The following is a 26,379-nucleotide window of genomic DNA, read 5'->3' on the forward strand; positions in this document are numbered from 1 at the left end:
TGGGTGGAGTCTCCTGTCCATTTTAGAGTGTTCTGAGTAGTGCTTCAGAAATTGGAAAATGTTGTACTTCTGAGACTCACACCAAGGAGCTGAAGATGGGATGGATATTCATAGGAGGAAGGGAGGGGCGTGCTCCAGAGTTCACACTTCAGCAACCACACTGTGAACAGCCAAGCAGAGGGAAGAGAGGAAGGGTAGACTTTTCCTTTGATGACATGAAAACTGCGGTTTTCTAACCACAGACGTTTTCTCTTTAAAACATTGGCAGCAAAATGCAAAGAGAGAAAAAAGTAAAGAAAAAAAAAACTAAAGAATTAGCCAACAATATTTGTGACTATCTTGTACAGGGTCAGTCAAAAAGAAAGGCCCTGACCAAAACAATCTCAGGAGGAATAACAAATTAAAGAGAGAAATAAGGAGAGCCCAGCAGGGTGCTGAGCATCCCTGAGTAGACAAGGTGTGGAACTTGGGGTCAGTCTGTTAGCAATACAGCAAGGTCCACCTTAAGGAAAAAAAATCCAACCAAAACCAGCTAGCCAATTGGCTTCAATCTTGATGGAAAGCAGTGTGACCATCAGAGGTGGGTTTCTCACCCTGCTGTGATTATACAATAGGACTCAAAATCTAGTCCTTAAAGAGAAGATAGTCCTAGGGGCCGGAACACATGGAGAGGGGAGAACATGATAATATTCTGGCTTTGTGAGGCTAGCCTCTGAGTCATAGTGGGAGAGCCCTGATGACCATGACTAAATGTAAGGGGAAAGCTGTGATTCAGAGACCCCGAGTACAGCAGTTGATCTCATGAACTTGGTACCTCTGAGCAGAACATCCTTACTCAGAGTGGTAGATTGAGCATAGCATGAATGAAAAGCAAGGCTGGCCTGCACAGTCCTTAAATATAAAGCAGGGGGTGGGGATGACCCACAAACTAACTGTAATCAGAATTCAGAAGTGTTTGAGCATTTAAGAAGGCACTTTTGTCTTATCTAAGCACACAAACAAAAATAAACATAGATATGAATGTTAAGTTTTATATAAGAATTTTCAATTCAGTTTATCATACATAAAATGTCAAGAGGGAGAAAAAAGATATTGACAGGAAGTCTCCATAAAGGTTCAATTCTCGGGCTGGAGAGGTGGCTCAGCCACTCAAGGCTAAGCTCACAACCCAAACCACAAGGTTCGGTTCTCTGCAAGTGAGCTGCCAGACTGCACCAGAGCTTTGGAAGGAGGTTCTGGCTCCAGCTTGATGTGGCTTCTGTCCATTGATAGGCTGCAAAGCCTGATTGGCTTTAGTTTGGAGGGCGATTACTGACTATAAATCCTACTTCAGAGGAAGTGGCATCTTATAAAATGTTCTGCCAAAGAGTAAATGTAAGGTCTACAGGAAAATATAACTGACAGGCAGATTTGTAAAGCACCAGCAACTCTTGCTGTGATGCTTGTTGAAAAGCTGTGGTCACCTGAATTTCTGTTAAGATCAAGGCAGCGAAGTCTTTGGAAGGTGATCAGCCTAAGGAATTGGGTTTGGCTATTGTATGCTCTGTGATATGAATGCAGCTATGAGCATGCCTAAGTTGAAGAACTTGAAGCTGGGAATCATGGGAGACCAGCGAGGGCAGTGGTGAGTGCAGGCCCTGAGCTCTGCCTAGGTGTTCTTTCTGTACCACCTTGGAAGAGAGGGTGGAAAAGTTGTAGGAGCCAGAAGTCAGGGAAGTCTAGAGCAAAACAATGTCTTCTCAACATGACAGGACTACTGCCACTCATAACATGCTCACAACAGCTATGCTTGCTTGCCCAAGACCTACACAAAATCAAGCCAGTCAACATTCTCACACAAGGTGGGGGTTGTGAATAGCCCCTACTCCTAGCCCAGAAGCGGTTGATAGTTGTTGGCTTCTGGAGCAGCAAGTTGTGTTTTCCTCAAGGGTGTAGTTCCTAGTAGGTCAACCGCACTCCAGTGAATTGCTCCACCCCCACGGTTTTATGGGATATACAAATGTAAAGATTGTGCTTAGACCAGGATGACAGAGTTGGTGGGTATGCTAACACTGGAAAACACCTTCTCTCTCAGAAGGTCAAATCACCACCATGGTTCAAGGGTAAAGAAATGTGAATAGTTGTCTCCTACTTACTGCACCCATAGAGACATGGCTGGGCTCCTGGCTGAGTAATCCTTTGTTCCTCCTGAAGGCAGGTGGTAGTGTAAAGGGTCATTTGCCCTTTGACTTTTGGGGTTTCTATGTCTCTAAAAAATTAGAGAAGAAACAGGACCTAAAATTGTAATTACTATTAGATGATCAGAAACAATTTTTTTTTTTTTTTTGGTTTTTTCCAGACAGGGTTTCTCTGTGTAGCTTTGCGCCTTTCCTGGAACTCACTTGGTAGCCCAGGCTGGCCTCAAACTAACAGAGATCTACCTGGCTCTGCCTTCCGAGTGCTGGGATTAAAGGCATGCACCACAGAAACAAATTTTGACATATTTTTTCCTTTTCTTTCTTTCTTTCTTTCTTTCTTTCTTTCTTCTTTCTTTCTTTCTTTCTTACTTTCTTTCTCTTCTTCTCCTTCTTCTTCTTCTTTCTCTTCTTCTTCTTCCTCTTCTTCTTCTTCCTCTTCTTCTTCTTCCTCTTCTTCTTCTTCTTCTTCTTCTTCTTCTTCTTCTTCTTCTTCTTCTTCTTCTTCTTCTTCTTTTTTGTTGTTGTTTTTCAAGACAGGGTTTCTCTGTGTAGTTTTGGTGCCTGTCCTGAATCTCGATCTCACAGAGATCCGCCTGGCTTTGCCTCTTGAGTGCTAAGATTAAAGGCATGCACCACCACTACCCAGTGACATAATGTTTTTATAAATCTAAATTTTCAGGTGCTAATATCTGCTCTACTTTTAGATGGCTACCCCAAGGAAGAAATGATTTATCGTTGGAGGAAAAATTCGGTTGAGGCAGCTGATCAGAAATCATGGCGACTCTATCAGTTTGACTTCATGGGCCTCAGAAACACTACAGAAATCGTGACAACGTCTGCAGGTAGGAGCATTTAAAGAGGTCAGCTTCAGACAAACAGTGAAAACTGACCTTTACCTCCTGTTTTCTGAGCTCCAGCCAAGCCCTGGTGGATTTCCATGGCATGTTTATGATGAGTCTTAGCAAGGAGCACTCAGGACCGTATGTAAGAAAAATCAGCTGATTCAAAGATGAAAATAGGCTAAAGGTTTACATTTGGGTAAGATAGGAGCAATTCGAACTGACTTGTATTTTGAATAAGCTCTGTGGAAGCATGATATTTATGAACCTAACCAGGTTGCTCAGGACTGGCTGGTTTCTGTAACCTAACTGCACTGCTCAGGGCTGGGTGACTTGTGCATCTGTTTTATACCAGTAGTGCAGATCCTGCTACATTCGCTCTCCTAAGACCCAGGTGCCACTGAGAATTCACAAATAATAGGAGCTGATGAAAATGTCCTTTAATAATATGTTCTAGCTTTTCCTTTATTATTGTAAAGTTTAAGACAATTTTGAATTTTTGATACATTGAGAACAATAATTACCAATTTTATATCATTGTGATCATTTATTCCTAATATATAGCACTGATTATATGACAAGTAGCATGTACAAATCAACATATTTTTATGTCTGTGTCCCTCTTTTTTTGTACTTGGTATTTAGTTATTATAGTCAACTATCATTCAATTGACTTTCTTCTGGCAATTGTAAAGATGGAACTTAAAGTTAGATTTTCCCCTAAGATCTTGCTATTTGCTAATGTGAATATGATTTGCTCTTAAGATCCCATAGAAAGATTCTAGAATAATATAGAATACAGCTTTATAATTTTAATATGTCAGCTTAAAATTGATTAAACAATTGAGTGTATCTAATGATGAAATTGCATGGTAGACATATATTTATTCAGAAGGGTCCTGAAGAACTACCTGATAAGAGATTAAAAAGGTTTTCTTGTTTTTCCATATGAAGTTGAGTATTGCCCTTCTAAGGTCCATAAAGAATTGTGTTGGTATTTTGATGGGGTTTGGGTTAAATCTATAGATTGCTTTTGGTAGGATGGACATTTTTACTTTGTTGATACTATCAATCCATGAGCATGAAAAATCTCCATCTTCTGACATCTTCTCCAATTTCTTCCTTCAAAGACTTGAAGTTTTTGTCATATAGGTCTTTCACTTGCTTTGTTAGAGCTACCCCAAGATATTTTATATTATTTGTGGCTATTGTGAAGGGTGTTGTTTCCATGATTTCTTTTTCAGCCCATTTATCATTTATGTATAAGGAGCTATTGATTTTTTTTTAGTTAACCTTGTATTCAGCCACTTCACTAAAGGTGTTTATCAGCTGTAGACGTTCCCTGGTAGGATTTTTGGGGTCACTTACGTATACTACCATATCATCTGCAAATAACAATACTTTGACTTCTTCCTTTCCATTTTGGATCCACTTGGTATCCTTCAGTTGTCTTATTGCTCCAGCTAAAACTTCAAGTACTATATTAAATAGATATGGAGAGAGGGGACAGCCTTCTCTTGTTCCTGATTTTAACAGAATTGCTTTGAGTTTCTCTCCGTGTAATTGATGTTGGCTATTGACTTGTGGTAAATTATGTTTAGGTGTGCCCCTTGTTTCCCTGATCTCTTTGAACATGAAGGGGTGTTGAATTTTGTCGAAGGCTTTGGCCAGCGTCTTAGATTATCATGGTTTTTTTTTCTTTCTGTTTGTTTATATGGTGAATTACATTGATTTTTTTTTTGTATGTTGAACCATCTCTGCATCTCTGGGATGAAGCCTATTGGATCATGGTGGATGATCTTGATGTGTTTGGTTTGGGAGTATTTTTTTGCATCTATGTTCATGAGGGAAATCTGTAATTCTTTCTTTGTGGAATCTTTGTGTGGTTTGGATATCAGAGTGACTGTGGCCTCATAAAATAATTTTGGCAATGTTCTTTCTGTTTCTATTTTGTGGAATAACTTGAGGAGTATTGGCATTAATTCTTTGGAAGTCTGGTAGGTTTTGTTGTTGTTGTTGTTGTTGTTGTTGTTGTTGTTGTTGTTGGGAGACATTTAATGACTGGTTTTGTGATCAGGATGTAATATGTGAGAAAGGAATAAAATAAATAAAATAAAATAAAACAAAGATAAAAGGGAAGTATTTCTTATGGGTGTCACTGTGGTACAGTTGAGAGGTAGATTTGTGTTAAATGTTAAATAATTAAGGTTAAAAGGATGAAGAGTCATGACTTCTTTAAGTGGACTGTGGAGGCAGCAGGAAGGAAGATGTTTGAGGAAATGCCTTCCCAGTTCTGACTTTGCTCAGATTTCACAAAAATTCATATACTGTCTACTGACCAAACCTAAGAAAAGACAAACAAGGACAGAAAGAGACCAAGAGATGATTAAGATAGTGAAGTTACCCATCAATGGCTTTAGGATGGAAATAACTTATTTCTAAGACAACAACAGAAGTTGGGTTGGGTGTGGTGGCACATGCCTTTAATCCCAGTACTCAAGAGGCAGGTGGATCTCTAGGAATTCAAGGCCAGCCTGGTCTATATTGCAAGACCTTGTCCCAAAAGGGAAAGTGTGAATAATTTCACAAGAGAACAATAATTTTTAAATAAAAGAAATACAGACATTTAGAAATTTAAGAAAGAAAGCTCCCCTTTTTTTAATTAATAATGCAAAATGACCATCTACAATAAGAAGAAAATATAGGTATGAACATTCAAGCCGATTGGTGGGAGACATCTAATGTGAACAACAGTAGCTTAGAATTAAGCAGGCAATGAATGGAGAGATGACTTAGGAAGTTTCCACGTAAGTGTCTTTGGTTAAAAAAAAACAATTGAAGAGAATTAGAGTCCCAGGAATGGAGCTCACAGACAATGAGTTAAAAGGCAAGGAAACATCTGTACTTGAATTTGTGTGTTCAGTAACACTGTCCAGTCCAAAGGATGAATGCAAAGAAGTCACCAGACTGTCGAATGGCAGGCTAGAAGTGTATCTTGAAGCATCTAGAGGAAAAGACAGAAGCAAAGCTAATACAGATCTCTGACTTTGTACCAGTAGGCATGACAACCTGAAAATACTGAAATTCTGAGTATGAAGAGAATCAGAGAATCTTAGAGATAGCAGAATTGCCAATACGAAATAAAGGGAGAATAGTCTTTTCAGACTTAAGGAAAGCAGGAGAGAAGATTTTGGTCCTGAGAGCTTCATAATGAGCTACCATCCCTTCAAAGGCATTTACAAGCTAATCCATTCCCTGCCTGTAACAAAATTGTCCTAGATGACCATGAACCTTACTTAGCTTTTCTAAACGGTATAGTCAGGATACATGGTATTGTTTTGACCATGGTGTGTGATCACTGGGTGTGGTGCGGGCTACAGGAAGTTATGCAGGATGGGTTCAGAAACACAGTGCAGGTTCTGCTGAGACACATCCTGGAGAGAGCTAGGATGAGAGCCATCTTCTGAAGACTCAGAGCCATCTCAGAAGTGGCTAGATTGTGGTAGCCAGGCTTTCAAATACACTTTTACATCAGATGATGAGATCAAATGGAAGCCTGGGTCCCAAAGTTAAGTGCTGTAGCACCTGCTCTTTTGGCATGGATTTCACTGACAGGCTCCAGCAGGGTCTCAGAGTCCAGTTGTCAGTTAGAGGGAAGGCTGCTCTTCTTTTGTTTTTCTTTATTAAGAAATTGTTTATTCATTTTACATACCAACCACAGATGGCCCTCCCATCCGTCCTCCCACCGCCCCCCAGGCTTCCCTGCGACCAATCCCCCACCCCTCCTGTAAAGGTGAGGTCTTCCTCCCATGGGGAGTCACCCAGCTGATACTTCTGATGTTGATTCATGCTTTAAGTACAGCAGCAACTCTCAGTCGTTCCCCAGTGTTCAAAAGCATCACTGCGTGGATGGAAGTTTAGATGTTACCAGTGCTCAGTACTGAAGACAAAGCTTTAAAATGCTTCCCCTGCTGCCCTCTGTAAGCACAGAGGACAGGTGCTGCACCACGGGGCCAGATGGCCCTGTGTTGTTTGAACTGCACGTGCCACTACCTGGTATTTGGCCCTGGGCGGTTCCTGTGACCATCACAAATGAGCTCCCTGGTATTGATACAGGGGAAGGTGGAAGTAATAAAGTTGATACAATAAAGAATGCACTAGTAAACTTGCTTAGGAAACATTAAGTGACATAAAGTTGAATTTAGCTAAGGAGTGCTGCCTCCAATATGCCTGGGTGATAAGTAGAACACTGAGCAGGCTTGTTAGCTGAGGAGCACTAACTCCAATATGACTAGGGATAACTAGTACACTGAGCAGGCTTGTTAGCTGAGGAGCACTAACTCCAATATGACTAGGGATAACTAGTACACTGAGCAGACTCGTTAACTGAATGAGCACTAACTTCATTATGACTAGAGATAACTAGTACACTGACCAGGCTTGTTAGAAACCACAGGAGGGGAAATTGGTATCATAATTGAAGTTTAGGCTTGCTGAAAAAGTTTCTGCTATTGTTTGGCCACCAAGATTGACTTCCAGTTAGGTTTTATTCCCATAACAAAAGGAGAGAATCCCCTCATACAACAGGGCACTAGGCCTATCCCCTTATTGAAGAGCATGCCTCAAGGGGGAGTGCAGGGTGACAAGCATAGAGTCCTTGTCTGTTAAATAAAAAGCCTCCGGTTCTCTTAAGAAAGCCACAATTATGTTAGTTGGGCAAGAAAACAACCCTGATGTACTTAAGGAATAATTCTGGCAATATCTTTGCAGTGTGAATCTCCCATCTGCCCAGGCAGACAGACTACAACTCCAGTGTCTATTTAAAGTGTTGAAAGTGTGTGCTGGGGCCAGGACCAGAAAGAGACTTAAGGGGGACATCATATATGGAATACATAAGCCTAAATTGTATATATGTTAGTAAAAGCTTTTTATGGCTGGCCCTTCTTTGAACTCCAGCTAGAGATGGACGTTCACTATCATTAAAAGTTTTTGTTTTGTTTTCCAGAGTGTGTGGAGTGAATTCTCACTGGCAGTAGGGCGGGGATTTCTGCCTCAGAATTCAGCCTTGGACAGTTCCTGTGACCATAACAGATGAAAAGGAAATTGCTTTCTCTTTTTTTGTGACTGTATGAATTTAAGTGAACTAACATATGTCAAGTGCATCGTTGCTGTCCATAGATAGAAATAACGTCTATTATTACTGCCCTGCCTGAATGCACTTCTTGTGAGGGAGAATCAAGATAGTTATGCATTCTCTTTCTTTAGTAAATAGTCCATTAATTAAGCTTCTAGCATTTAATTCAGCTAGACACATTTTAACAGGGATCTATGATGAGATCTATAACTTGAATGAGAACAGAAATGTTTGTTTAAATACCTCTCATAGAACAAAGTGAAACCTCGCTTTCTTCACATTCACCTCAATGTAGTCTGGAAAATAAACCAGTCTAGGTTCACAGTTATCATTCCAAAAACAGTGACAGTATCTTTGGCTACAAGATTGAGTGGAGGGGAAAAAAAAAAATCAAAATCTACCATGTCATCCTCTGTCTGTAATTCACAGAGGAAAGTGGAAAACATCAGCTTGGTCTAATGAACCTCTCCACTAAAAAATGAAAATTTGTGATTGAGTTCACAAATTAACATATGTATTCCTTTAAAATCATGTCTAATCAGTTGTTCTTACCATCAGACTCAAATTAATTTTTGTATTTAATACTGAGATAAGAATATTTGCTTGTAACAGTCTGTGCTTTTTGTTGGGTCCTTGCTGGGCCCTCTGACCAGCCCAGCATGTCAATGTCTTTATTCATAGAGGAAGGTAGGCCTGGCAGATTGCGGGCATGGCCTCCAGCAGTACACTCCCTATGAGCCTTGGCTGAGTTTAGGCTCTCACTGTGATGCCAATAGTTTTCCGCTATGATATCACTGCCAGAAAGAGTCCATTTGACTTAAGGGACCTGACCCTCAGTTTTCAGAGAACCTAGCAAAATAATTAACCCAGCAAAAGCACTTGGATGCGAGAGCACAGGGATGGGGAGTTTTCCCACTGCTGCAAGCTTCTACCTCAAATGCGTGGGCAGCACTACCGGGCCTTGTGCCCACAGTTTTTCTTCTTATCACTCTGACAAGCCCAAACCAGTCATTCCCTTCTTTAAAAATTTTCAGTGATATAAGATTTGTGTGATTTTGTTTTTTTCAAAGACTTGCTATCAAACCGTGTTGGTCTTATCTATTGTTCCTTGGTACTCAAAGCTTTTTTAAATCAATGCATGGGGCTCTTAAAGTATGCGCTTCATCCAGAGCTGCAGAGTGTTGTGATTAGCCCTTTTATCAGGACTAATTATGCTGAACTTAGAACAGAATTTCTTTTATGAAAAGTAGCTAGCAAGCCTACAATTTTAATGAGACTTACAGACTTAGCTGGGAATACCACAAGTCTCCCAAAATGTGTCTTAAAGTAGAGGAATCTGGCACATTGGAACAGCTTTTTCTTTCTTTCTGTAATAAATCAGCAGATAAAAGGAGTTAACAGAATGATACACTTTGGTCTGAGGATGGTGTAAAGCTAGTAGCACTGGCTCCTAGAACAATGGGAAATGATCAATCTTGGCAACAGCCCGCCAACCCATCAACATTGTTGTGGAAAGGTGTAAGTCTGTGGGAAGTGGAATAGCTGAATATGGATCCCACTCCCTTCCTGGTACAGACCTCTTACAGTTTTGACACATTTATTTACCTGTTTTCATGGGTCTCCCTCCTCTTTATGATCTTTGGTCACCTGCCTGTGAGAGAAGAGGGAGCAGAAGCGATGAGCAGGGTTCAGAAGGTTGTGGATACGGTGGAAATAGCTTTCCAGAAGACATTTGAAGCGTTAAGCTCAATTTTATTTCAGAGTAAGGGGAATATATAGGATGGAGCCAGTGTGGCATCACCTAATTTGCATCATACAGCTGGAGCACAATACCTAATTATCATATGGACTGGGTGCAGGGGGGGATGACATTTGCAGGGAGCTGTGCCAAAGGTCACACTTAAGGTAAGTCAGGCATCCAAACTCAAGGCAGCTTCCAAATAAGGTCAGGCATCTGGCCTAGAGACACTATCCAAATAGGATATAGAGAGAGGGTCCTGCTGCATGGGGAGTCTTCCGTATTACACAGAGCTCAGAGAACTATCTGGACACGGTGAATTGCAGCCTTAAATACAGGGTACTCCAACTTGTTTGTGTCACTATACATATGCATGTATGTGAGTGAATATATGTCATGGTGTGCACATGGAGATCAGAGCTCAACTTCCATCATGTAGGTTTCAGGGATTCAACCCACCTTACCAAGTTTGGTCACAAATGTCCTTGTTGCCTGAGTCACCTCATCAACCCACAGTCTTCCTTTCCTACTGTCTTGTTGTGGTGTTGTTTTACTGAAGCCAAAATATATTTTAGGGAAGGGGTTTCAGAACACCACATTGGTTCCATGGAGTGCTGCTTTTAAATAAGTTTGTTTTCTTGATGTAGAACAGATTGTGTTCCAGGCCTATGTTTGTATTACTCTTACATTGATGAAGGAGCCACTAACAACATGTCTGCATTCACCTTGTGCCTGCACACAAGGTATCCTGACATATCTGTCACCCGTGAGATTCTGTGTCTTCAATCCTGAAACTGTACAATAGACCCAAGAAAAAGATGCAGTTCTATTTAATAAGAAAGAATAAGTCAGTCAGTTTGAAAATGCTTACACTGTGCTACAAGGTGAAAGATACTCTTCTTTTCCCCTTTCTTTTCTTTTTTTATTTTTATTTTTATTTTTTGAAACAGGGTTTCTGTGTAGCCTTGGCTGTCCTGGAACACTCTCTGTAGTCCAGGCTGGCCTTGAACTCACAGAGATCCTCTTGCCTCTGCCTCCCGGGTGCTGGGAGTGTGTGCCGCCACTGCCTGGCTGAAAGACACTCTTTACACCTTTACCAGTTCTGTGTTGGTCATGGATTTGCTGAAACCAAGCAAATCACAGAAAGTCATCACCCAGCATCTATGGAAGATAATCACCTTCTAAAATCAATGGTACACATTCGAAATGTTTAATACTGAGGTTTCTAAGCTTTATAATCATAGAAAGTATTTCTTAAACCTTTTCTAAACCCTTTGTTTGTTGTTAAAATCTTGATACATATTTTTCTCAAGTTTTGTTTCCTCCAACTATAAGGCATATTGATATAAGAAATTTAATGTTACATTTTCACAGACTCCAAAGTGGAAAAAAAGTATAAAAATGAGAGTTTTAAAACAAGACAATGCCCATCAATTCTTCCTCATAGTAAAAACCACATTGCTATCAAGCATATGTGTTCTAAAACAATGTTTGAATAGCTCAGACAGTTTACTATATCAGTGTAGAACTGGAATTACTTTCATAAAACTTTATATTACTGATTCTACTTGATGAAAATATAAGATGCTTCCCTTGATTACTTCAGAATAAAGGAGAAAGAAAATGAAAATAGAACTAAAATACCTTTCCAGCAAATATTTTCTAATAATTTTCTAAGCTGCCCCTCTCAAATTCAGAAAATGCTTTTGAATACTTAGAGATAATTTTTTAGCTATCTACTCCCATTTAATTGGGGTCCATCAATATACTCAGCACTGTGACATGATTTGACATTGGTCCCCTTCAGCCGGAGCTGGGGCACAACAGCAGCTGAGTCTTAGGGGTCCTTACTCTTCTCAGTTAGAAAGAACAGTTGTTTCTGGAAACCACTGGTGTCTCGGGAAGAGGGATAGAAAGGACTTGTTGATGGCCTGTGTGCTGAGAAGTTTGAGGGAAGAGGACTTGCTTCTAGTTTGGATGCTACCAGGGCAAGGTGACTTTTCTAGTACTTTGAATTAACACTATTTTCTCAAATACTTTGTCTGGATCAAATATTATGATTATGTGATTTTTCTTTTTTAACCTGTTAACATGGTAAATTTTCAAATACTGAACCAACATCATCTCTGAAATAAAATCCATCTATTCATCATATGCAATTATTTGTATGTATCACTGATATATATATATATATATATATATATATATATATATATCCATGTTATATTATGTTGCTTACATTATAAATATTTTAAGAGGTATATAGTGATATTGATGAGGGATATTCATCTCTAGTTTCTTTTTCCATGGTTTTGAGGTAAGAATAATGATGAATTTGCAGAGTGAAGAAAAAATTATTTTTGCTTCTGGTGTTTCCTAAAAAAGATCAAGTATAATTGCTATTAATTTTCCTTTTTTTGATATCATAATTTAATTACAACATTTTCCTCTTCTCTTTCCTTCCTCTTAAACCTCCCATATGCCTCTCTCTGTTCTCCTTCATTGACTCTTTTCTTCATTCATTGTTATTACATACATAGATATTCCTAAACATAACCTTCACAGTCCACATAATGCTACTTGTATGTATGTTTTCAGGGTTGACTGTTTGGCACTGGACAACCAAATGCTGTGCTTTTCCCTAGGGAAGACCACCTCTCCCACCCCAGCTTTTCTCAGCCGTCCATAGTTCCTTGTGTAGTGTTGAGGCCTCATGGAATATTCCCCATGCACTTAGACATATCCACTGGTGTCATCCTGATTTAGCTCATGTTTAGGCAGTCATGTTGGTGAGACTGCATTGCTGTAGCTTCTGACATTACCAGGAGACACAATCTCACAGACAAAGCCCTGATCCTCTGGCTCTTACAATCTTCCCCTCCCTCTCTTCTGGAACATCCCCTGAGCCTTAAGTGTGGAGAGCTCCAACTGGGTTGGAGCTCCACAACTTGGTATTTTTATATAGGAAACCTAGCTAATTACTCAGTTGCTAGTGAAGTCACGGAGGAGAACCTAAAACCACTAATTTACTAAACCAGCATCATTCCTAACAACAGTCTATAAATATTTGTCTGTATACCCACAGATAAGCGGAGTTTTCACACCTCATCAAGGAAACTTCTCTTTGCAACAGACATAGACCACAACAGAAGACCACAACCAATAAAAATGCAGAGTTAAGTTTTCTTTAAATCAACATCAGGTTCATCTGTGAGATAGGCTTGTACTAAAGAGTCTTCCTGGAAATTTTTTTTAAATTATAAACTTAACTTATTTTAATTCCTATAGGACTATTCAAATGATTTATCTCAGATTGAGCTGTGCTTCATGGTTCATTTCATTGAAATGTTCGCATCTTGTTTGGAGTGTTCATCTAAATAATTATACCTCTGTGCCTTAAAAATACATCTTTATGATGTGGGTAATTTTTATTTAATCGTTTGTTTGTTTTTAATTGAACATAGAGTCTTCTCTTGTATAATACATCCCGACCACATTCCTCTCCCTCTACTCCTAGCTCCCCCAGCTCCCCTCTCCTCCAGATACCCCCTACTACCACCACCACCACCACCACCACCCCGCCTCTGTTTCCTCTTCAGAAAAGAGCAGGCTTCCAAGAGACTAGAGCCTAACAGGACAAAATAAGATTTAATAAGACAAGGCACAAGCCCTGGTAGCCAGTCTGGACAAAGCTGGACAAGGCTGGTGCAGGCCCTGTGCTTGCCACTTCAGTCTCTGCGAGCCCTGTTTAGTTGAGTTGGTGGGCCACGTTCTCCCAGAGATCTCCATCCCCTCTGACTCCTACAATCTTTCCTCCTCCTCTTCTGTGGGGTTCCCTGATCTCCAGGGGGAAGGGACCTGATAGAAACCTCCAATTTAGACTCTACTTCTGCGTAGTGTCTGGCTGTGGGTCTGTAGCCACTCCCATCTGCTGCCAAAGGAAAGGATGACTGGACATGGCACTCCTCTGTGAATATAGCAGAACATCATTAGGAATCATTTCATTGATTTTTTTTTTTTTTTTTCTGCCAGTGGTGTTTGGTTTTATCCTAGGCCCTTGGGCTATCCCGTCTCCAGTTCCTGGCCATCTCGGCAGTGTTGTAGGGCATAGGCTCCCTCTTGTGGCATGAGCTTCAAGTTAAACCAAACATTGGTTGGCCACTCCCACAAGTTCTTTGCCACCATTGCCCCAGCACTTCTTGCAGGCTGGATAGATTGTGGGTTGAGGGTTTTGTGGCTGGGTTGGTGTCCAGGTTTCTATTTCCATAGCCTACAGAGTACTATCTCCCACCAGAGAGATTAGCATGCATGGGAGAAGGCTCCCTGCATGCACCAGCTTGACCTCTCTATGTTCAATGAGCTGTGTGGATGTTGTCTTCTGCAATGGGGCTCCACTGTCAGTTTTTAGAGAGCTAACTTCTGTCCTAGCATCAGCTTAAGTTGTTTAGGGATCTCTATGGGACTTCCTCAGCCAATAACTCAACTGAATGCAACCCAGTCCCACCGCTGGAAGTGTTGCCTGGTTACAAATAATGGTCAGTTCAGACTCCATATCCTCCATCACTAGGAGTCCTTATTAGGGTCACCCTTAAAGCTTCCAGGAAGTTTCAGTGTTCTAGATTTCCACATGATCCCTCCGTGCTCCTCAATTCCAGCTGTCTTTCCTCATACTCTCACCCTCCATCCTTTCCTCCTACACACCTGATCATTTCTGCTCCCGTCCCCACCCACCCCTAGTCAACCCATAACACTTATTCAATTTCTCCTTCCCAAGGAAGTCCATGTGTGCCCCCGAGAGCCCTCCTCTTTATCTGGCTTCTCTTGGTTTGTGGATTCCTGCTTGATTGTCATTTAATTAATAGCTAATATCCACTTAAAAGTACACACATGCCATATTTGTCTTTCTGGGTCTGGGTTACCTCACTCAGGATGATTTTTTTTTCTAGTTGCATCCATTTGCCTGAAAATTTCATGATGTCATTTTTTTAACAACTGAGTAAAATATTCCATTGTGTAAATGTACCACATTTTCTTTATCCATTCTTTAGTTGAGGGAAATCTATGTTGTTTTCATGTTCTGGCTATTATGAATAAAGCTACAATGAACATAGCTGAGCAAGTGTCCTTGTGTAATAGGATGGAGAGTCCTTTGGGTATATCCTCCCTTGCTGGTGGGAGCGTAAACTTGTACAGCCGCTATGGAAATCAATATAGTAGTTCCTCAGAAAATTGGGAATCAATCTACCTCAAGACCTGGCTATGCCACTCTTGGGCAAATACCCAAAGGATGCAAATAAATTGCTTCTTGCTCTCATCTACCTTCCCACTTTCTAAAGAGTCCTTGACTTGCTTCTTTGATTTTGACAAATCTATCTCTTTGTTAAATCACTGATTTCTGTCCTTTATTTCACACTTCCCATTCATTCTGCCCTTTGGGGGGTGTTTTGAAATGGAATTTCAGATTATTAATTTCAGACAGTTTTCTAACTCTAAGATTCTTCATAGATTTCATGTCTCTTATTTTCATTTAGTTTGGCGTCTTTTTCACTTCATTTGAGTCACCCACATGGACAATGACAAGTACTTGGAAAATTCCCAGTAACCTTTCTGCATTGATTTCTACTTAGATTCTCTTAGGATCAGAGACCACTGTGACAACAATTCTCCATTTTGTTTGAGGCTTTCACAGGCTCTGGACCCTTGGAAGGCATGTGTGACACTGTCACTGAACAGCTTCCCAAGGGCTGGGGAGTCTTGTTCTCTCACTCTCTTCCCTTGCTGACTTTCTTTTGTCTCAGTGTTCTGTCAGTTGTTGACAGAGAAATGTTGAGCTCTCCATCTCTAATAGTGGATTGTGTCTCCTCATGTTCCATCAGATTTTCTTCATATGTTTTGTTGTTCTGGTGTCTGGCATAAATAAATTTAAATCATTCGATTGATCATCTCACCTTGGACCATCATTCCATCTTGATCCATTATTCAATCCAGCTTACTTACAGTTTTTAATGTAAAATTTTTATCAAGATGTAATTTAGAAATCAGAAAATTTGTCTTATAATTGAATTATATTGCTAAATTCATTTCCATTTAGTGTTATGGGAATAGTGGTGTCCATGCCTGCCACTGTCCTTTTTGCTGCTTGTAAGTCATGTGTCCTTTTTTTCTTTTTCTTATCACATTCTACATCAACCATCAACCTTCCACTGTCTTTCATCATTCTCTCACAAATTTTTAGAGATATTTTAAGGTTTATCTTTATTCACATAAATATGTGTCTGTGAGTGTTGTGAGTGTGCAGGTGCCCACAGAGACCAGAAGAGGGAGTCGATTTCCCCAGAGTTGGCAATACAAGCTGTGTGAACCACCATTGGGAGAACTGAGCTGGGTCCTCTGGAAGAGCAACAGTGTTCTTAAGACTGAGTGGCCTCTCTGGCCCTTTTAAGTGACTTTGTCAGTGGTAGTGGAGGGGATTCCCACATAAACTTGAATTTGACAGTATTAGTTTTATAATAACTTACATCACTGTGATGTGAGACTTAATTTTGTGTATCTCCATAGTCTTTAATGCCTCTAGGGCCATTGTTATCTTTCATATTACATCTATTTAAAGCACAAACTCAGCAATAAAGTATCATCATTTTATGTGTTTTATTTGCTTTAAAGAGGTTAAAATAGAAACAAAGTAAGTATATATTGGACATTTTGGGTCACTACAGTGACTCTAGATCCTGATTCTCATTCTTCCCTCCAGATTTTGTTATGCTATTATTTGCATGTTTATGTGGTGATATGTTGCATTATCTTAGTTACTTTCTTTATCTCTGTGACGAATTGACAAATCTGATCTGAGTAACTTAATGGAGGAGGGCTTGCTTAGGCTCAGCGTTCCAGGGCACACTCCCTTATGGCAGGAACTAGTCAAAATAGCAAGAGCTTGAAGCAGCAAGACACATAACAGCTATAACCAGGAAGTGGTGAAGGAGGAGGGATGCTTGTGTGCAGCTTACTTATTTTTCTTTTCATACACTATAGGATCCTAACACAGGATTCTGCACTGGTCACAGTTGTCATGTTTTCCTTCTCAATTAACTTAATCAAGGTAATCCTCTAGAGGCACACCCAAAGCCATGTCCCCTAGGGAATTATAGACATTATCAAGTGGACAATTGAGGTTAACCATCACAATTGCACCTCTTGTCAACTTGATATCCAAACATATCATTTTAAATTACTACCTTTCACCCCTTGTCCTCAAGATACAAACCAATTTCAAAAATCCATATAGTGTGTAACTACTACAATACTTTAGAAGTCTGAAGTTCAAGTCTCATCTGAGATTCAAGGAAATCTCTTAACTGTGAGCACCTCTATAAGAAAAAAATATTTACATGCTTCTAACATACAATGAGACAGGATAAATATTCCCATTTCAAGATGGAAGATTAAGGCTGTAATCAGACATAAACAAGGCCAAAACCCAGCAGAGGAAACCTCCGATTATTCAGCTTCATGTATGATGAAGAACGACTGGTCTCCAAGCACTTGCATACTCCTTTGAATGCACTGTATTCAGAGACATAGCACTGCATTTGCTTCAATCTAACCATAATTTAGAAAACTGTGGAGAAGAAGGAGTGTCTTCATATTTACCCTGGTTCTTCCCACTGACCTCTCCTTTGTCCATTGAGTTTTTAATTTTCTTGTACATTTCAGTTTTCGAGTTATCGTTTGATTCCTCTGTCTTCTGTTTCTTTGCTCGGGCTTTCTTTTTCCTTTAATTTCCAGGAACTTTGTGATCACTTGAACCCATTTTTGATGGTGTGCTAAAAATCCATGTAAAGTTATCAAAATCTTTTCACTTTAACATTAGTATTTGCTGTTAATTATCTTTCTTCACTCAATTACAAATCTTTCTAGTTCTTGTAGCACGAGTTCTAATTGGTCTTTTTAAAAACCCAGAGTCAGATATTAGAGTGAACGCTGAAAGATCAGAGAAACAGAGCAACCAGCCTCTAGAAAGACTTCTTTCCTCTAGGAATCCTCAGCCTGAAAAGGACCGAGCTCCTGTCAAGACTAAAATGCAATGAGCTCCTGTCTCCTCCCACCTTATATTCCTCTCCTCACCCAGCCGTATCACTTCCTGTCTCCACCTTCCTAGTACTGGGATTAAAGGTGTGTGACTCCCAAGTACGGGGATTAAAAGTGTGAGCCTTCCCTGCCTGACTCTGTTTCTCTTTTAGACTGCATCAGTCTTGTGTAGTCCAAGATGACCTTAAACTCACAGAGATCTGTCTGCCTCTGCCTCACAAGTGCTGGGATTAAAGATGTGTGCCACCACTGCCTGGCCTCTATGGCTAACTAGTTCCCTACCTCCCTCACTCTGATCTTCAGGCATGCCTTGTTAGATCACAAACAAAATATCACCACAAGTTCTCATTTTAATTAACATGGTGTGCAAACTGTTTTAGACTGTGTACCCATCATTAGGTAATTTGTAAGAGCAAATAGTACCTAATGTTTTCACTTGTAAAGGAAGAGAAAAGAGCTGCATCACTGGGTGCCATAATCATTTTTGTCTGAGGATAAAGCTCCTTAGTAAAAAAGCACAACTACTTAACATGGGATAGAACAAAAGAATGCCCTTGTGGTATAGACATTGTTTATGCTTTGTCTACCTTTCAGTAAGCTATGTTTTATTGCTGTGTGGTGGTCATAGAATGTCCTTGTCTGGTGCTGGTGTATTGTGCAGCATTTATGATCAGGAGGGAAATGACAAGCCAAGTGGTAAGTCCTAGACCAGCTCCCAGGATCATCAGTACCTCCCAGTCACACCTGGCCCCTCTCAGAAACATGCACTTTCAGACTTCCTTATTCATAGTCTGCCTCATGCAGAAGTATTGTTTACACTGATCTTTTTTTTCTGTTTTTAAATTCTGTGAATGCCAAATTATCTTTGCATAGTCTATTTTCCAAAGCTGTTTTGTGCTGTTTGTTATTGAGAGGAATGAAATGATTCAGGGCTCTTCCTGAGTTCTTCACTTGTCCTAATAGTTACCTATATGTTTTCACTGTTACACTAATCTCTTTCATGAAGAAATATGAACAATAATGGTCCTGTATCCCATTATTTTCTTTGGCTTGAGAATGTCTTCATCAATCTGTATTTTTTTTTTTTTTACTGTGTCTTAATTGAACTACAGTCTCTTTCCCTCAGAACTTAGCATTTGTTCAACTGGTGTTCAAAAGACAGGAAACTCCAATATGAAAGAAATAATACATGCAAAACTGTAGAACAAGAAAGTTCCCTGGAACACAGACTATGAGATCTTCTGGTTAAATTGCTGTATACCTCCCTCAGCATATCAGCATGGGCTCATGGACATGTCCTGGTGTCATATTGCCTCTACCATTGTTTTGGCAACTCTAACAACCTAAAGACAGGTTTCAGTTATAACAGCTCTGTAAATTTATTCAAAAAATGAGACAAGCTCACATTTTTATTGTATTTTATATATTTTACTTGTATTATCATCAGCCTTTGTACTAGAGTTGTGATGATGTGTGCTTTTTTGCTTCTGTGAAGGAGTGTGCTGGCATCCTCATCTTTTTATAACAATTTAATAAGTAAATTTTGGTTTACTAACTGAGACAGCACACTGCTCTCTGGAGGTAATTCATAAACTGGGTGACTGTCTTATACTTTTTTAAATAATATTTTTATTAATTATTTGAGAATTTTGATAACATTTACCCTTCAGCTCCTCCAAGATCAACCCTCACCTTCATGTCTTTTATATTTTTAAAAAGATTAAATAAGAAAATGCTTTATAGTTCAGAACAGTATATACTATTTTAGCCAGCAAGTTAGAACTTCTTTTTTTACGGTAAGTTTTCTTCAATATTAACCTGAGGTACATACATGTATATTATCTATTTCATATCACTGTTTCCTGCATCTTGAACCCAGTGAGTGTGTGACGGGCTGCTTTAGCTTTCACGTCCCTGCAGGTGCTTCGGTTCCCTTTGTCTGGATTTATTGCACTCACTGTGCTCACTTAGGAAGGATGTTCAAACTTTACTGCTGTCTGTTGGGCTCACTGTTGTCCCTAGGAAAGGATATACTTCTGTAGTAAATTTCCATTTCAAAATCCTTCTTGTGCTGTCCAACCTCCATAAATTTTATTATTACGATAAACTAATTTTCATATGCAACTATGCAAATGAGTTCAAGAAAGCCATTTGTGTGGAGCTGTGTCCTCCAGGCTTATATCTTAGTTTGTCCTTTTCTCCTATTATTTATTTTTTCTTTCCTCCTCTGTTGTCTTCTTTCTTCCTTCATTCCTTCACCTGTGATGGACAGTCTTTTAAACTGTGTCACTCTAGACCAGAAATTTTCTAGTAATTAGTCAACATAATATAGTATAGCTTAGTATAATAGCATTTCACTCACCATACCTTTCTATAACTACTCTGGCTTCTAAAGAAAAGCCTGACAGTTCTCCTTTCTGCCCCAAACTTTCCTGTGTCTTTCCAGTTTTAAAACTTATTTCCAGGCATGATGGCTCACACCTGTAATCTCAACATTCAGAAGGCTGAGGTAGGAAAATCATCAAGAGTTCAAGGTCATCCTGGGCTTCATAGACGTCCTGAACTACAGAGTGAAACTGTATCTCAGAAAAAAAGGGAAAAAAAAGAATAAAGGAAGGAAACTTTGGTGTTGATGTTTGGTCATCTGGGCCACTTCACATTCTGGTGTCTTTGACTCACTTAAATGACGGCTGACCTTTGATTTCTACTGTTACAATGAGAATCTCACACTTTACACACATGGCAGCTGTTGTCCCCATAGCTTCTCTCTCAATTTCTGCTGCTCCATCAAGATGTCTTTTCTGAAGACACAACAACAATTTTTGTGTAGTATGTCTGGGCCTTTAACTATAACCAAGGAAAAAATATCTGCCCACAGTACTTTTTACTCAACAAAACTGCTCAGTTGTGATGAGGCTAACACAATGCTCCAAATAATCCCCCCATGCTTCCCAAGATAACTGCCATCATCTTTGCATATAATTTTCATACTCATAACTATAGATTAATATACTGCTTAGCATTTACAAGATGCAGCTTGATACAAAGATAGAGTAATTCCAGGATGTTGCAAACCTGGGTTTGATGAAGAGCTAGCTCACTTATCCCATTCTAAGTGCTAGCTAAGGTGAGAGAGAAAAAGGAGTCCATGACAACAAGATGCAGTGCACAGGGGACTCTGCTTCCGAATGCCAGCTTATCCATTCCAGTCTCCCAATATTGAAACAGTAGCTCTGAATCTAGAAACAAATCACTGACTATAAATAACATAGGTATTGGTGCAAGTTCAATTTAAACTACCAACTCCAGTCGGAGAATTAGGCTTGCATTTGTTTTCAAAAGCCAACTTGCCCTTTGACAAAAGGTATCATTTTAATCAGACTTTTCATCTCTGAGTGAAAAGTTGTGTGGTTTTGAGAATAAATGATGCACAAACCACACATTCTAGTCTTTCCTTATTCTGAAAAGCATTAACAGAGACATGGAAGTATCTGTAGCATTAGTATATTCAAAACCCAAGCTAAAGTGTACTGACAGTGTCCTGCACTAGGTCCTCTACTGATAGGATTCCATGTATTGAGTTGTAGCAATGCCAGGATGCTCACTCACTTCAGAGAGAAAAATAAGCCACAACATTGAGCTGCCTCACTGAAAGCCAGGCAGCACAATCCTCATGGCTCCTTCTAAGATATACGTACTACTCTATGAAATAAGACCTCACACAAATAAGTACACAGTCATTCCTACCATCACTCCACACTAATCCAAGCATTACGTTATGCTGTAGGAAACAAAGATCCCCAACAGCTCTGGCCAGTGCTGCTGCTGCTGAGCACTACACTTCATCACACCACAAAACTATTGTGTGCCTCATGGTGGGCTCTGTTGCTATTCATGACTACACCTTAAAACAGTCTTAGAATCTCTAGAAGTTAATCCAATACAAAGGATAGATCTTAGAAGGCTGAAAATCCAGAAATGAGCCTGAAAGTTACATCAGAAAGTTAACAAGTGTGGAAAAAGACCCAAAGTGTGAAGGAGGCAGAGAAGGTCTGGGTTCACAGCACTCACATGCGCGCGCACTTGCACGCACACACACACACACACACACACACACACACACACACACACACACACACACCAAAACAAGACACAAAACAAACAAGCAAACAAAACCACATGACTTGACTATAGTCTAAAAAGCAGAACCCTGGTTTTCTTATCCATTAACCAGCAAATCAGCAATGAAGCTCAGGCATGGGCAATGCCTCTTGCTAAACACTGGAGATAGAATAGTGAATAAGGGAATATAGACCTACAAATCTGGCTTCCATGGAGTCCAATTTCAAGGAGGATGCCCCTGAATCAACTGGTGCAGCCCATAAGTTGGGAACTATGGCTATACTACCTGGAGGTCAGGGCATGATATGAATCTCTGTAAGTGAATATGAATCTGGAAGTCTGACCTCACCTTTCACTGGGACCTGGTCAATAACAGAAAACTCTCCAGGCATAGGGCTCCACTGGGCCTGTGCAGAAACAACTCTGAGCAGCCTGCACTGCACATTGGAGGGGAAAGCCTCTGGCAGGAGGATGCATGGTGTGTGGCTGGCATGAAAATAAGGCTGAAGTCTTCAACACAGAGCAGAGAGGCACAGAAAGCAGAACATGGACGGGCAGATTACTTCCTGTGACCAGGAAGCATTCTTTGCATGCCAACTCCGTGAGCTGACCAGAGAGTGACCAAAAAGAGAACAAGAGTCTGATGCAAGGACTCCATGCAGACATGACCTAAGGGACACTGGAGAAAAGCACTGGAGAGTGGTGAAGGAAGCCAAAAGTGAGTGAGGACAGAATCTCCTACCTGCCACTATAGTGGGACAAAAGGAAGCTGGAACAACACTTCTGGGACATGTGAGGGATTGCAGTCCCTCAGAGTCAGCTCAGAACACACCCAGCCACCAAGTTCTCAGCATGAAGGAGATTTTACCTGGAGGAGCAAGCAGGGGATGAGGTGGGGGGAGGGCTGCCTCTGGATCAGGCAAAGGCAGCAACAACAACAGTTTTTGCAGGAGTGAGTTTTTAAGGGGGGATCTATGTTAGGATGAGTTGGTGAGATCTGATTAGACATGTTAGTCAAATAATGAATTTTGATCATTGGATCTTAGTGTTTTGTCTCAGGAATGAGTCAGTGGCCCAATAAAGGAACAGACCTGGGGTGCTAGCTTTAGTACTAGGAGGAGGGTAGGGGCGGGGCAAGACCTGTTGGTGCCATGTTTGCCATGCTTGGACCTGCTAGATAGAAAGGGTTCAATTCCCAGCACCCACATGAATCAGGTCCTGAGTTTCCATTCTCAGAAGTCATTTTCTCATACACCCCGCCCACCCAGGTTAAACCTCACCTGCCAGTGAGAAATCCTCAAAAATATACCTAGTTTAAACTTGCTTTTGTTTTAGGATGAATTCCCTTGTATCAAGCACATGACAGATCTTCAGAGTTCAATTTCATAGTCTGGTTATCTGAATTCATGAGGTCTGCAAGTGTTTAGTATCTGAATTGTATGTATCCATATTTGCTATAAGAAATAACTCAGAAATCTCATAAAGAAGAATGAGATGTTTAAAAATCACCTTAAATTTAGCTTGAGAGACTTAGAAAAATAAGAACAAATGCACATTTCTACCTGTTCAAGAATAGAAAAATAAGTTAGTATCTTGGGTCCTGAAAGCCATAGGCATCAATCATGATGGGAACTGAGATGTTCTTTTCCAAAGCAGGCCCACAGATCATCCCGCCATGCTCTCTGCAGGCAGCTGCGCAATGATTATCAGGCTAATCCTTCAGCTGTTTCTTCAAGTCAATTTCAGGCACTTCAAAGACATTTTAAATCCCTGCCATAGATACAGTGATCTCTACCTGCAACAATACTCATTCATCCTTCTACAAACTTTTGAGTGTCTTGACAGTGAAGTCCCAGCAGATAGGTGAACAGATTCTGTTACCTATGAAAAATCTGACTGTTAAGACTTAAACATATTTTTGTTGTCCTTTGTTGGGTTTTGGTTCCTGGATTGAACCTAGGGCCTCACATATATTATGCATGTGCTCTACCACTGAGTTACATTCCAGCTTGGACAGATTCACCAGCCCCACCCTCCTCATTTGCATTTATCTAACATTTATAGATGTGCATAAAACCTGTGTTTTGGGTATGTGGAGTACTTTTGGATACTTCGGATGGATGAGTTCTAATTCTTTTATAGCTGACATGTATTTGAAACATCTTCAAGTAAATGAGTGTGGTACTATGCTGAGAAAATGCCAACTCTGGGTAGTGACACTTGTTTTCTTGTACATTCATCAAAACATATGAAGGCTTTATTTCAGTGAACTGGCTCCACAGAAGCCAAGTAACAAGCAGGGCAGTGCAAGGCCATAGACAGACATCAATTGCAGTCTCTCTGAACCAGGGCAAACTCAAGGTAGGAGAGCTTAGAACTTTGTACACTAAAAATTAGATGATTTGGATCAAAGAAGCTAACCTAATTTTCTATAAACTATGAATTACAACCATTGATTATTCTGTGTTCATTTTTTATTTCAATATTTATATTCCAGGGCATTGCATCCAATTAACTGTACTTTAAACTTACATCTTGATTCGATTCATGTGTTGTTTTCCAAAAAATTGTTTTATGCAAAACAGATTGTTGACTAAAGTATAGTTTTAAGAAAGAATAAATAACCATATAATGTTAAAGTGAATGTGAGGAATAAACTCTTGTTTAAGTAATCTCACATACTATTGGTGGGAGTGCAAACTGCTACAGCCACTATAGAAATCAGTGTGGATGTTCCTGGAAAAGCTCGGAATAGATAGATCTTAGATATGGCCCAGCTACACTACTCCTAAGAACACCAAAAGACTCTACACCCTATCACAGAGATATTTGCTTATACATGCTCACTGCTCTTCCATTCACACTAGCCAGAAAATGGAAACAGCCTAACTTTCCATCAACTGATGAACTGTTAAAGACAGTGTGGTACATATACACAATGGAATATCACTTATCTATAAAGAAAAATAGAGTTTGAAGGTAAGTGGATAGAACTGGAAATAATTCAGTGTGGCGTGCTCAGCTCTACATTGGAAATGAACAGCACATCCCCCACTCTAAGGTTCCAGGATCATCAGGGCCATTTCAGAAGTAAATTCACAGTGGCAGGGACTGTATGACAGATCTGCACAAGATCAAGTTAGGCACAATCACAGTGTAGATGGGGAGGAACTCACAAAGTCCCACTCTTTTTTTTTAAATTTATTTAAGATTTATTTATTTATTTGTTTGTTTGTTTATTTATTTATTTATTTATTTTTCTGTTATCAGCTTGATACAATATAAATTCTTATCCTAATAGTGAAATGTTTCTTTGAGGCTTTCCCAGTAATTGAGTAAAACCAAAACTTATTATAAGCCACAATCATCCTAGGGTCCCCACTGCTATAAAGCCTCCCTGGTTCTGTGGGTTGCAGTCTGATTGTTCTTTGCTTTATATCTAGTATCCACTTATGAGTGAGTACATACCATGTTTGTCCTTCTGAGTTTGGGTTACCTCACTCAGGATGATGTTTTCTAGTTCCATCCATTTGCCTGCAAATTTCATGCTGTCATTGTTTTTCTCTGCTGAGTAGTACTCCATTGTGTATATGTACCACATTTTCTTAATCCATTCTTCAGTTGACAGGTATCTAGAAGTCAGAGAAACATCACCCTTTACAATAGCCACAAATAATATAAAATACCTTGGGATAACACTAACTAAACAAGTGAAGGACCTTTTTGATGAGAACTTTAAATCTCTAAAGAAAGAAATTGAAGAAGATATCAGAAAATGGAAGGATCTCCCATGCTCATGGATAGGTAGGATTAACATAGTAAAAATGGCAATCTTACCAAAAGCAATCTACACTTTCAATGCAATCCCCATCAAAATCCCAACACAGTTCTTCATAGACTTGGAAAGAACAATAATCAACTTCATATGGAAAAACAAAAGATCCAGGATAGCTAAAAGAATCCTGTATAATAAAGCAACCTCTGGAGGCATCACCAACCCTGACTTCAAGCTCTACTACAGAGCTGTAGTAATAAAAACAGCTTGGTACTAGTATAAAAACCGACATACAGAGCAATGGAATCGAATTGAAGACCCTGACATTAATCCATGCACATATGAACACCTGATTTTTGACAAAGAAGTCAAAACTATACAATGGAAAAAAGAAAGTATCTTCAACATAATGGTGCTGGCATAACTGGATGTCAATCTGTAAAAGATTACAAATAGATCCATATCTGTCACCATGCACAAAACTCAAGTCCAAGTGGTTCAAAGAC

General features: G+C 39.8%; 1 protein-coding gene across 2 annotated transcripts in view; it reads left to right on the top strand.

Moving 5' to 3' along the window:
* The window catches only part of Gabrg3 (gamma-aminobutyric acid type A receptor subunit gamma3), a 608,211-nt gene that overhangs the window by 541,287 nt on the left and 40,545 nt on the right, over window positions 1-26,379 (top strand). For both annotated transcript variants that reach the window (XR_008213007.1, XM_052712995.1), the window contains exon 6: window positions 2,882-3,019. Coding sequence is in view for 1 of the 2 variants with exons in the window: in XM_052712995.1 (XP_052568955.1) it covers window positions 2,882-3,019 (138 nt within the window). In the remaining variant the exon portion in view is untranslated. The remainder of the gene's footprint in view (window positions 1-2,881; window positions 3,020-26,379) is intronic.

Source organism: Peromyscus californicus, unplaced genomic scaffold (assembly GCF_007827085.1).
Source record: "Peromyscus californicus insignis strain IS unplaced genomic scaffold, ASM782708v3 Scaffold_4__1_contigs__length_199733344, whole genome shotgun sequence".
Lineage (NCBI taxonomy): Eukaryota > Metazoa > Chordata > Mammalia > Rodentia > Cricetidae > Peromyscus > Peromyscus californicus.